The sequence below is a fragment of the Electrona antarctica genome (genome assembly GCF_951216825.1).
Source record: "Electrona antarctica genome assembly, chromosome: 6".
NCBI lineage: Eukaryota > Metazoa > Chordata > Actinopteri > Myctophiformes > Myctophidae > Electrona > Electrona antarctica.
In genome coordinates this window covers 12,534,385-12,546,264 of record NC_136811.1, presented here as the reverse complement: position 1 = coordinate 12,546,264, position 11,880 = coordinate 12,534,385, and the positions used below count along the sequence as shown (strand labels likewise).

Here is an 11,880-nt window from a genome sequence, read left to right as displayed (position 1 = left end):
TTGTTTATACTGTTGAGAGAGAAAACAATGTTGCATTATTAACTTAAGCTATAATAATCATGCCGTTTGGGAACCACTACCATAGACAAAAACACCAACAGAGAGACAAACGCAGGCTGTCAGACCAAACCGAGAAAAGTTGCGATGAAAAGATAAAGTTCATAACGTGGATATGAGCACATTAAAATGGCTGGGTGATTTTTTTTGACACGTTATTTAGCCAAGTAAGTTAAAAAAGGGACATTTTGAGTGAACCGTGTGTGTTTTTCTTCTTTTTTTCCCGGTTCGGTTATTAACCCATTTCGGGCGGGAACCCCTTTTGGTGTTAGCATTAATGTTATGCTTTAGCTATTGAAAAATAGCAGATCTACAAGATCATAGCGCGCCACCGAGTGGCGCGCTACGAGCTTGTAGGTCTGCTATTTTTGAAAAATCGAAGAACGACTGACATAGAGACATAGCTTTTTCAGAAAACTGTCAGGATGTAGAAGACATTTTTTGAATCTGATCTCAGGTCAAAATGGGTTAAAAACTCATTTGGCAGCAATTTGCCGTAAGCGCTATCATCATGCCACCATATAATCAGTCCACCGCTAGCGATACGCGCTCTGCATGCTAATGGCACCCACCCCGCTGTTTGTGTCCCCCTGCGTCTACACGGAGCTGTCCTGCAACACAGTACCGCTGTTTGTGTCCCCCTGCGTCTACACGGAGCTGTCCTGCAACACAGTACCGCTGTTTGTGTCCCCCTGCGTCTACACGGAGCTGTCCTGCAACACAGTACCGCTGTTTGTGTCCCCCTGCGTCTACACGGAGCTGTCCTGCAACACAGTACCGCTGTTTGTGTCCCCCTGCGTCTACACGGAGCTGTCCTGCAACACAGTACCGCTGTTTGTGTCCCCCTGCGTCTACACGGAGCTGTCCTGCAACACAGTACCGCTGTTTGTGTCCCCCTGCGTCTACACGGAGCTGTCCTGCAACACAGTACCGCTGTTTGTGTCCCCCTGCGTCTACACGGAGCTGTCCTGCAACACAGTACCGCTGTTTGTGTCCCCCTGCGTCTACACGGAGCTGTCCTGCAACACAGTACCGCTGTTTGTGTCCCCCTGCGTCTACACGGAGCTGTCCTGCAACACAGTACCGCTGTTTGTGTCCCCCTGCGTCTACACGGAGCTGTCCTGCAACACAGTACCGCTGTTTGTGTCCCCCTGCGTCTACACAGAGCTGTCCTGCAACACAGTACCGCTGTTTGTGTCCCCCTGCGTCTACACGGAGCTGTCCTGCAACACAGTACCGCTGTTTGTGTCCCCCTGCGTCTACACAGAGCTGTCCTGCAACACAGTACCGCTGTTTGTGTCCCCCTGCGTCTACACGGAGCTGTCCTGCAACACAGTACCGCTGTTTGTGTCCCCCTGCGTCTACACGGAGCTGTCCTGCAACACAGTACCGCTGTTTGTGTCCCCCTGCGTCTACACGGAGCTGTCCTGCAACACAGTACCGCTGTTCGTGTCCCCCTGCGTCTACACGGAGCTGTCCTGCAACACAGTACCGCTGTTTGTGTCCCCCTGCGTCTACACAGAGCTGTCCTGCAACACAGTACCGCTGTTTGCAGTACGGTGGAGAGGAACATGTCGTTGTTCAGAAACCTCTTATCTCCATAATTATGTTTTTCTTTCCGTAAATTAACCCATTTTGACCTGAGATCAGATTCTAAAATTGTCTTCTACATCCTGACACTTTTCTGAAAAAGCTATGTTTCTATGTCAGTCGTTCTTCGATTTTTCAAAAATAGCAGACCTACAAGCTCGTAGCGCGCCACTCGGTGGCGCGCTATGAGCTTGTAGATCTGCTATTTTTCAATAGCTAAAACATAGCATAATGCTAACACCAAAAGGGGTTCCCGCCCAAAATGGGTTAACCGAATTTAGCCCGACTACGTGATCACACTGCAGTGTCACACAAAAAGCATCAAAAGTAGCAAATCTGCAAGCTCAAAACGCGGCGTTACATTTTTATAATTGGTTATTTTAATTGGATATTCCGAATTTACGAAAACGCACAAAAAGTTAGAACGTGGCGGAGATAGTGGGTTTCATGGCCGACAGCGACAATATACCCCTGTTCACTGTCTGTCTCTATAACAGACAGTTCACTGCCTCTGTTCACTGTCTCTATAACAGACAGTTAACTGTCTCTGTTCACTGTCTCTATAACAGACAGTTCACTGTCTCTGTTCACTGTCTCTGTCGCTGTAACAGACAGTTCACTGTCTCTGTTCACTGTCTCTATAACAGACAGTTCACCGTCTCTGTTCACTGTCGCTACAACAGACAGTTCACTGTCTCTGTTCACTGTCTCTGTCGCTGTAACAGACAGTTCACTGTCTCTGTCGCTATAACAGACAGTTCACTGTCTCTGTCGCTGTAACAGACAGTTCACTGTCTCTGTCGCTATAACAGACAGTTCACTGTCTCTGTCGCTATAACAGACAGTTCACTGTCTCCGTCGCTATAACAGACAATTCACTGTCTCTGTCGCTGTAACAGACAGTTCACTGTCTCTGTCGCTGTAACAGACCGTTCACTGTCTCTGTCGCTGTAACAGACAGTGCACTGTCTCTGTCTCTATACCAGACAGTGAACTGTCTCTGTCGCTATAACAGACAGTTCACTGTCTCTGTCGCTGTAACAGACAGTGCACTGTCTCTGTCGCTGTAACAGACAGTTCACTGTCTCTGTCGCTGTAACAGACAGTTCACTGTCTCTGTCGCTGTAACAGACAGTTCACTGTATGTCGCTATAACAGACAGTTCACTGTCTCTGTCGCTATAACAGACAGTTCACTGTCTCTGTCGCTATAACAGACAGTTCACCGTCTCTGTCTCTATAACAGACAGTTCACTGTCTCTGTCGCTGTAACAGACAGTTCACTGTCTCTGTCGCTATAACAGACAGTTCACTGACTCTGTTCACTGTCTCTATAACAGACAGTTCGCTGTCTCTGTTCACTGTCTCTATAACAGACAGTTAACTGTCTCTGTTCACCGTCTCTGTTCACTGTCGCTACAACAGACAGTTCACTGTCTCTGTTCACTGTCTCTGTCGCTGTAACAGACAGTTCACTGTCTCTTTCGCTGTAACAGACAGTTCACTGTCTCTGTCGCTATAACAGACAGTTCACTGTCTCTGTCGCTATAACAGACAGTTCACTGTCTCTGTCGCTATAACAGACAGTTCACTGTCTCTGTCGCTATAACAGACAGTTCACTGTCTCTGTCGCTATAACAGACAGTTCACTGTCTCTGTCGCTATAACAGACAGTTCACTGTCTCTGTCGCTATAACAGACCGTTCACTGTCTCTGTCGCTGTAACAGACAGTTCACTGTCTCTGTAACAGACAGTTCACTGTCTCTGTCGCTATAACAGACAGTTCACTGTCTCTGTCGCTGTAACAGACAGTTCACTGTCTCTGTCGCTATAACAGACAGTTCCAGGTTGGCTCTTTGAATGGAGCTACTCTATCTGCCAGCTTAACCCATTTTGGGCGGGAACCCCTTTTGGTGTTTTAAACATTATTATGTTATAATTTAGCTATTGAAAAATAGCAGATCTACAAGCTCATAGCGCGCCACCGAGTGGCGCGCTACGAGCTTGTAGGTCTGCTATTTTTGAAAAATCGTGAAAATATTTATTTCAGAAAACTGGAGGATTTAGAAGATTTTCTTTTACATTTCGAGGTCAGGCCTAAATGGCTTAAATACACTTCCCCAGCCTCCCCTGCAGTGACAGATTGAGCCCATTGAGCAGGTTGGACGTGCCAGGCAGGTATAAGGCTGCTTCCGTGACCCGCTCTTTGTCATTGAAATGTTCTGCCCGCGGTGGCTGGCTTCTTCTTTTCTGAAGGAACTCTCTCTCTCTCTCTCTCTCTCTCTGTCTCTCTCTCTCTCTCTCTCTCTCTGTCTCTCTCTCTGTCTCTCTCTCTGTCTCTCTCTCTCTCTCTCTCTCTACACTGCAGCGCTGCGCTTCACGAAACTCAAACGCTCCAGCAATGCTGGAAAGTAACGAAGTACGCTTACTCATCTTTTGGTATAAGTGGTATATTATCAGAGGATTTCCCATATTTCCATTTTACAATACTTTACTACTCTACACTACATCAGAGGCAAATAGTTGCCTCTCATCTAAATCTTTTTGTGTTTTCTTAAATTAATACCCAACTTGATCATACTACAGCGTCGCTCAAAATCCTCAAAAGTATAGCAGATCTACAAGCTCGAAATGCGGAACAAAGTGACACGCTTTGATCTTGAGGATCTGCTACTTTTGAATATTGAAAAGATCGGCTATATAAAAGTACTCAATTCACGCACTCAGATTCTAACAAATTTGAATACTTTGGTCCCACGTTGATGCCATTCATTTTGTACTTTACTAAAGTTCAGTCAGACAACTCATGAATAGATTTAATCAATAATTAATTATAGAATGAGAATACAAGTGTGCATATGATATTTGACTTGGCGTTCGGCTCTGCTGCAATGTCTCCCTGCTCGGTGCGATTAAACACTATCATAAACATTAACCCATTCAGGCCTGACGTCGAAATTTAAAAAAAAAAAGTTTTCTAAATCACGACAATTTTCGGAAAGATTTGAGGCACATTTTAACGATTTTTCAAAAATAGCAGATCTACAAGTTCATAGCGCGCCACTCGGTGGCGCGCTATGAGCTTGTAGATCTGCTATTTTTCAATAGCTAAATTATAACATAATGTTTAAAACACCAAAAGGGGTTCCCGCCCAAAATGGGTTAATGGTTAATGTGGTTAAACGCTAACGTGACATGGATGCGTTCCAGGTCTCAATGGGTTAAGAGCAGGGAGATAGATATACAATAAACACCCCATGGGGACCATAAATAACAGAGCCCACCGGTGGTGCTGGGGTGGTGGTGGGAGCAAACATCACATAACAACCAGGAACCATGCAGAAGGAAGGCAGGAAGAGCATGCAGTCTAGTGAGCTTAAGTAGCCCGCCCAATTGGTCAGCTGACTGCCACATCAGCGAATGACGTGTGGGACTTGCACACACTTAAGGCTCATACATAGTATGGATTTTCGGTGGTTAGGTGACCACCGAACTACAACATGACGTCACTAGCCGCGGTGAAGAGCAAACCACCGCCACCGCTCCAGCCCTTCTCTGTTTTTACTCACCACCGTTCAACGTTATTTCAGCTCCGGTGGTCACCTCACCACCGGAGCGGTGGTCACCTCACCACCGAAAATCCAGACTATGAATAGGCCTTTATACACTCACATAGTAATGCAGCATGTTAACCCCTTGAGTATAGAATGCGCCTTTGAGCATGGCATGAACCCCCTCGAGTATGTCTGACTGAACTAACTCTGCAGGCTACGCATCATTAAGATGTTGAATACAGGCTTTTTAGTCAGTACTTTCAACTGACTATTTTTATATTGTTGCATTGGTAATTCTACTAATTAGTTAATTAACGAACATTAATTTAGCCGAGCTACCACACAGACGGCCCCATACAAATGGGTCCCGGCCCACTGTTTGGGAACCAGTGTGGAGTGGACAGTGAGCGACTTCAAAGCAGCCAATCAGATGTCTCTCTGCAGTCTTAGCGGCCGGCGGGGAACTAAGACTCATTTGACTTTCATAGAAGGATACGCTTTCACTTTACATAGATCACTGTGGCTACGCACTCTTCCTTATGAGGACCAGATAGCGACAGATTGTGTGTGTGTGTGTGTGTGTGTGTGTGTGTGTGTGTGTGTGTGTGTGTGCACATGCACTGTAGGCTATTTGAGAATGCGTGTGTAATTAATTGCTATATAGCTTGTGCACGCATGGATTTTTGTGATTGCGTTACTAGAGAGTGTGCGTGCGTGCGTGCGTGCGTGCGTGCGTGCGTGCGTGCGTGCGTGCGTGCGTGCGTGCGTGCGTGCGTGCGTGCGTGCGTGCGTGCGTGCGTGTACGTGTCTGTATTGTAGGCCTACCTAAGAATGTGTATGTGTATGTGTATGTGTATGTGTATGTGTATGTGTATGTGTATGTGTGTGTGTGTGTGACTGCAGTGTGTGACTCCAGTGTGACTGTGTGTGGGGCCGGAGGTGACAGACAGCCATTGTTGAGGTGTCGGTCACGGTCACACACCCGTGCCCTCTGTAATGTGTATCTCTCTCTCTCTGTCCTTCGCTCTGAACCTGGCATCCTAACAGGATTCAGCCCCTTTTGGATTTACTGTTACAAGGAAACTCTCTCTCTGTTCTCTCCACTTTCCTCTCCTCTCTCCTGCGTGTCATTGTGTCACCAGCTACAGTACCGTAATCCCTCACATGCTGTTTGCCCATGGAGTCTCTTCCTCCTCCTCTTCTCCTCTTGCTTCTCTCCATCCCGCCTAGGGGTCTCTCTCCTCTTATCTCTTATTTTTTTTCGCTCGCTCTTTCGCTCGATGTGTCTCCGTTCTTGGCTTAGTTCTCCTCCTCCTCTTCCTCTTCCTCCTCCTGCTCCTCCTCCTCCTCCTCCGCCTTATGTAAGTGGGTTCTATCTCTCCTGTCCTCTGTTAGGCTGGTGCGTTCTGGTTCGGGGCTGGCGGTTATGAAACAGCACCAAGGGAGGGATTTCCAGAGGAGGGCTCGGGAAGAGAGCACCAGGAGGCCCCCCCATGCAAGCAGAACTCTAGCTGGAAATACATGCATGGGAGCCCAGTGGATTGGCTATTTTCATACGACAAAGTATAACTCGGGCTGAACATTCTTAACACTTTGAGAGCAGCCATCTAGTGGTCATTTACTGCACATGACCACTAGATGGGGTATATGAGCCCCGCTTCCGTGTGTGTCACACGCTTCACAGAGACGACACCGAAAGCACATTGTAGTCTATAGCAGATGGCGATGTTTATCTTTCGCCCCGAAACGGTAATATGTCGGCCGCCATGCGATCAAAAATCACTATTCACATCTGAACGCCGGACGGATTTGACAAAAAGAAGGATTTTTAAGTAATATTTTGAGAAAACGGGTATAGGGAAGAAATCATAATGAGTGCATACCAATGAGGTGCACGTGCATTTCGCCTTGTGTCTGGAGGGACACTGAAGGTTGCCTATAGCAACCTGGGCGCAGTAGAGGTATGTGTTTGGCTTCTGCCAGTCGATTTTGATATAAAGCGATAACCCGCGGCGCCGCGGGTTTGGCTATCAAAGGGTAATTAGTATAACCCGCGGTTATGGCGCTGGCTGGCGCCAAGGGTGTTAAGACTCTAATCTGAAAATATTTTTGTGTAGATTTGTAGTTAAAACGTTTCATAATTTTCTCGCAAACACTGTATAGTGCCCCCCTCCTCCCCCTTCTCTCTCTGTGTGTGTGTGTGTGTGTGTGTGTGTGTGTGTGTGTGTGTGTGTGTGTGTGTGTGTGTGTGTGTGTGACAGTGCAGGGGCTGCTGCTGTTGTAACAGAGAGAAAACATGGGTGACCGAGCTCACTGGAAACTCGGCTAACAAGGCCTGCTCTTCTAGTGATTCTTACTAGTTGACTAGTTGCCTAGTTTACTATAGTCGACTAGTTGTTTAACTAGGCCTACCTATTGTGTAAAAAAAAAAAGAAGAAAAATCGACTAGTTGAATAGTCGACTAGTTACTTAAAGCCCAGTGAGGCTGACCAAAAGGGGAGGAGTCCAGGTTACATCCAGGTTACAGGGGCCGTGGCCAGTCGCCTGCTTTCAGCAGGCTTCTTTTAACCATTCCTTCTTTCAGCAGGCTTCTTTTAACCATTCCTTCTCAGCAGGCTTCTTTTAACCATTCCTTCTTTCAGCAGGCTTCTTTTAACCATTCCTTCTTTCAGCAGGCTTCTTTTAACCATTCCTTCTTTCAGCAGGCTTCTTTTAACCATTCCTTCTTTCAGCAGGCTTCTTTTAACCATTCCTTCTTTCAGCAGGCTTCTTTTAACCATTCCTTCTTTCAGCAGGCTTCTTTTAACCATTCCTTCTTTCAGCAGGCTTCTTTTAACCATTCCTTCTTTCTCAACCATTTCAATTTGATATTATCCATTTTGTTTTTTATCCCTGACACTCAAGCTGCGCTCATTATTTACGTGGTTCCGTTCCAGCAATCTGCCAGCAACATACTGTGGACTGTTGGGCTAGGCACAGACCTCTGTATTCCTCCTCTGAGGGACTCCGCACGCACGCACGTGCACGTGCACACACGCACACACACACACACACACACACACACACACACACACACACACACACACACACACACACACACACACACACACACACACACACACACACACACACACACACACACAGATGGCAATTAATTCGCGGGGAGTCATAAGCTCACACTTTGTCCGTCTGTCGCGCCAGAAATGGTGACATCTCGTAAAGCGCGTCGGGGAGGAGTGGTGTAAACAAAACAGCCCGAGAGCCGAGTGTCAAAACAGACAGGTCGACAAACCTCGCATACAACGTGTCGCGTTTGGATCTACTATTTTGGTGACTTTTAGTGTGACGCTGTCGTGTGATCAAGTAGTGAGTTGATTTACGGGAAAAATAAATAAAATATGGAGAAAGGGTTTCTGCGCAAGAATGACGATATGCGGTTGACGGATGGATGGATGCAGTATAGATGGACGGGGTTTAACCAAGGGGGCAGGCAGACTTTCCAACGTTGAAGCTCTGGGTCCTAGTGGTAGGAGGAGGGACTACAGGCGGACCCGTGGATTCATGACCGGGAAACCCCGTGCAGCTGGGCTTTAACGTTGAGCGCTCGGTTGCCCTACGTCACTCAGGACCTCAAAGTTGAGGTCCTGGGAGGGACTTCCGGCAGTCTTCCGGGTGCTTCAAAACGCCACTGAGCAACTTCCACTGACATGAATAGCTGGGGGGGCGGAGCTTCGCGCCAGTTCAGTCTCTATTATATATATACTCTATGGGTTTAACCCATTCAGACCTGGAACGCGTCTGTGTCGCATATATGGCTTTTAACCACTTTTAACCATTATTTTAAACTTGAGCTGTTGAAAAATAGCAGATCTACAAGCTCGTAGCGTGGCACCGAGTGCCGCACTACGAGCTTGTAGATCTGTTATTTGAGAAATCGTGAAAATGTGGCGCAAATCGTTTTTAACTCAAATCTTTGCTTCTGTGTGTGTGTGTGTGTGTGTGTGTGGGGGGGGGGGTCCCTGGAACAACATATTTTCAGATGGGGGTCGGTGGCCGAATACATATAATTTCTGTGGTCCTTGACCTAAAATAGCTTGAGAACCACTGACATATAGAAACATATAGGTTTTTCAGAACACTGACATTTTGTAGAATCTGCTCTTAATGAGTTAACGTTTTTGAGTTTGACAGTGGAGCTGCCTTCGTCCATTGAATATAAAAACCGTTGTGTCCTCAAGAGAACTTGTGTGGTCTCAGCAAAGCCAAAAAAACAAAAAAAACAACCCACAGAACTTTAAAGTTTTGACTTTGTTTGAAGTGTAGTGCCAGGCCAGCAGGAAGAGAGCCTCTGATGCTGTTCCATCCCAGAGACGGAACTCCAGGCCAGGGAAAAAGACACGTTGGAAGGAAGACAAGCACTATACAGCAGGGAGATGGAGAGGCACACTATGTTTCCACACCGACTCCAGCTGGGGGGCCACATTGCATATTACTGTCTTATAGCAAAATAAAAGCCGATCTACAAGCTCAAAATGCGGTCGCACTACATTGGGTTTTGAGCTTGTAGATCGGCTATTTTTTGCTATATTTGAATTGAAATCCTGAATTATTGTCTTCTATTTTTGAATTGGAGTCCTGAAAAGTTACCTTTTTTATTTAATTTCAAATGCATTTAGTCATATTAACTAAATACAAATATATCAAAAAAAGACAATAACATTTCAATACTAGTCATTAAGATATAGACTGAAGTAATTAAAGTGGGTCATGTTTGCATGCATGGAATTGTAACAGCTGAAATCAATAATATATCAGTATTCTGATATTAACTTGCGGGCCACATTAAGTGATGGTGGGGGCTGCATGCATGGAGCCCCCGGGCTGTCAGTTGCCCATATGCACTGACTAGAGTATAGTGTAGCAGTGGGCATCGAGCATCCATCTCTCTCTGCCCCCTCGTCACAGCTAAAGCCCCAGACCACACCTCGTCTGCCTCCTCGTCACAGCCAGAGTAATCTAGTAAGAGAGTGGCGACACGCTTTGATCTCGCCGCAAAGCGGGTGCCTATGGGCTATAGTTCCAAACATTGGAACTATCCCATTGAGATAGAATGAGCATTCCATTGTTACAATGGGAGTCAACGCTAGTGTCGCCACTCTCTTACTAGATTACTCTGGTCACAGCTAAAGCCCCAGACCACACCAGTTGCAACTCCTTGCAAGTAGTCGCAACTCCTTGCAACAAAACAGTTTTAAGGTCAACCGCACCAATGCGACTCCTTGCAACTACCAATGAGGATAATGGTTGCACGTGGCGAACCATTGGTGCGGTTTGGGCTTAACCAGCACACTGAAATGTATTTTTTTAAAGGGCATTGGGACCCGTATCGGGTATGATTAACACTCCCAACGCCCAGGACGAAGTTCTTTGTCCTTTCTATTAGTAACGCCCGACGCCCAGGACGAAGTATTGTCCAAAAGACGAAGTTTATTGATATGAGAACGGATCGTATGGCTCCATAGCCCAGGAGCACCTGTTGGGCAATCCTCGGTGTTGCGTAAGAGTGAGACGTCATCGAAAAACTCCCTCCCCTGTTTAGCTGATGAAAACGAAAATCTTAAAACGTTCATAACTCGCGATCTAAATCATCCCGTCTAATTATGAAAAACTATCCTGTGTTAGACGGCGCTCCGCGGTCCAGTGGCTAGTCGCGATAGATTTATTCTTACCTCGCGTAGTTGTCGATCGACTCTGGTGTGGCTATTGTTAGCTGCTACACACACATTCACAACAATGTAATGTAATGGATTAAATAACCCCGGGCAATTAAAGTGTTGAAACAGATTAAAAACTGCATAATTGCTATAACATTTTTAACCACATAATGACGGCAATAAAGAGAGGAGGAGACCTTTTTCGAAACCTTTCAGGCCGTGATCTCCCAAAAATAATCAGATTTGAAAGTCCCCGGACTCTATACTTTGAGAACCAATGCTTTACAGAGAGACAGTATATATGCATGTACAGACAACACCGACGGTCTTTACCTTGCCGAAGCTGCCTTTCCCCAGCACCATGAGGAAGTTGAAGTCGTGGATGTTCACCTTGACCTTGCTCGGGCCCGGGGCGTGGGCGAGGACGTGGGGGTGAGCGTGGTGGACCACCGGCGGGCACACAGGAGGAGTGGGCATGGTGGCGGCGGTGGTGGTGGTGGTGGTGGTGGTGGTGCTGGGGGCGACGATGGGCACGGGGAAGGGCTCGGCGGGCACAGGGACGGGCATGAGTGGCAGCAGGGGCAGAGCGCCGGCCGCCAGAGCATCTGTCTCCTCCTCCTCCTGCAACACATCACAGCATGGGATTATAGCCTCTACTGTTTATACCTTAAAACCCATTTAGACCTGAGGCCGATTCGGAAAATAAATGTCTTCTAAAATCCTAACGGTTTTCTGAAAAACCTAGAAACAGTGGTGCTCAACATTTTTCATGTCAAGAACCCCCAGAATTATCTCAATTGGGCCACGGACCCCCATCTCAAAATATGTAGTTCCAGTGACGCCTCCAAAAGCAAATATTTAAGCGCCACATTTTAACGATTTTTCGAGTGCCGTTCTACGAGCTTGTAGATTTGCTATTTTTCAAAAGCTAAAGTATAACATAATGCTTGAAACACCAAAAGGGG

The 11,880-nt window shown here is 46.6% G+C and overlaps 1 protein-coding gene across 1 annotated transcript in view; it reads right to left on the bottom strand.

Annotated features, from left to right (window-relative positions):
- The window catches only part of prkcg (protein kinase C, gamma), a 71,110-nt gene that overhangs the window by 26,331 nt on the left and 32,899 nt on the right, over nt 1-11,880 (bottom strand). Inside the window, exon 8 of the mRNA XM_079503475.1 lies at nt 11,249-11,536. Within this exon, the coding sequence (XP_079359601.1) occupies nt 11,249-11,536 (288 nt within the window). The remainder of the gene's footprint in view (nt 1-11,248; nt 11,537-11,880) is intronic.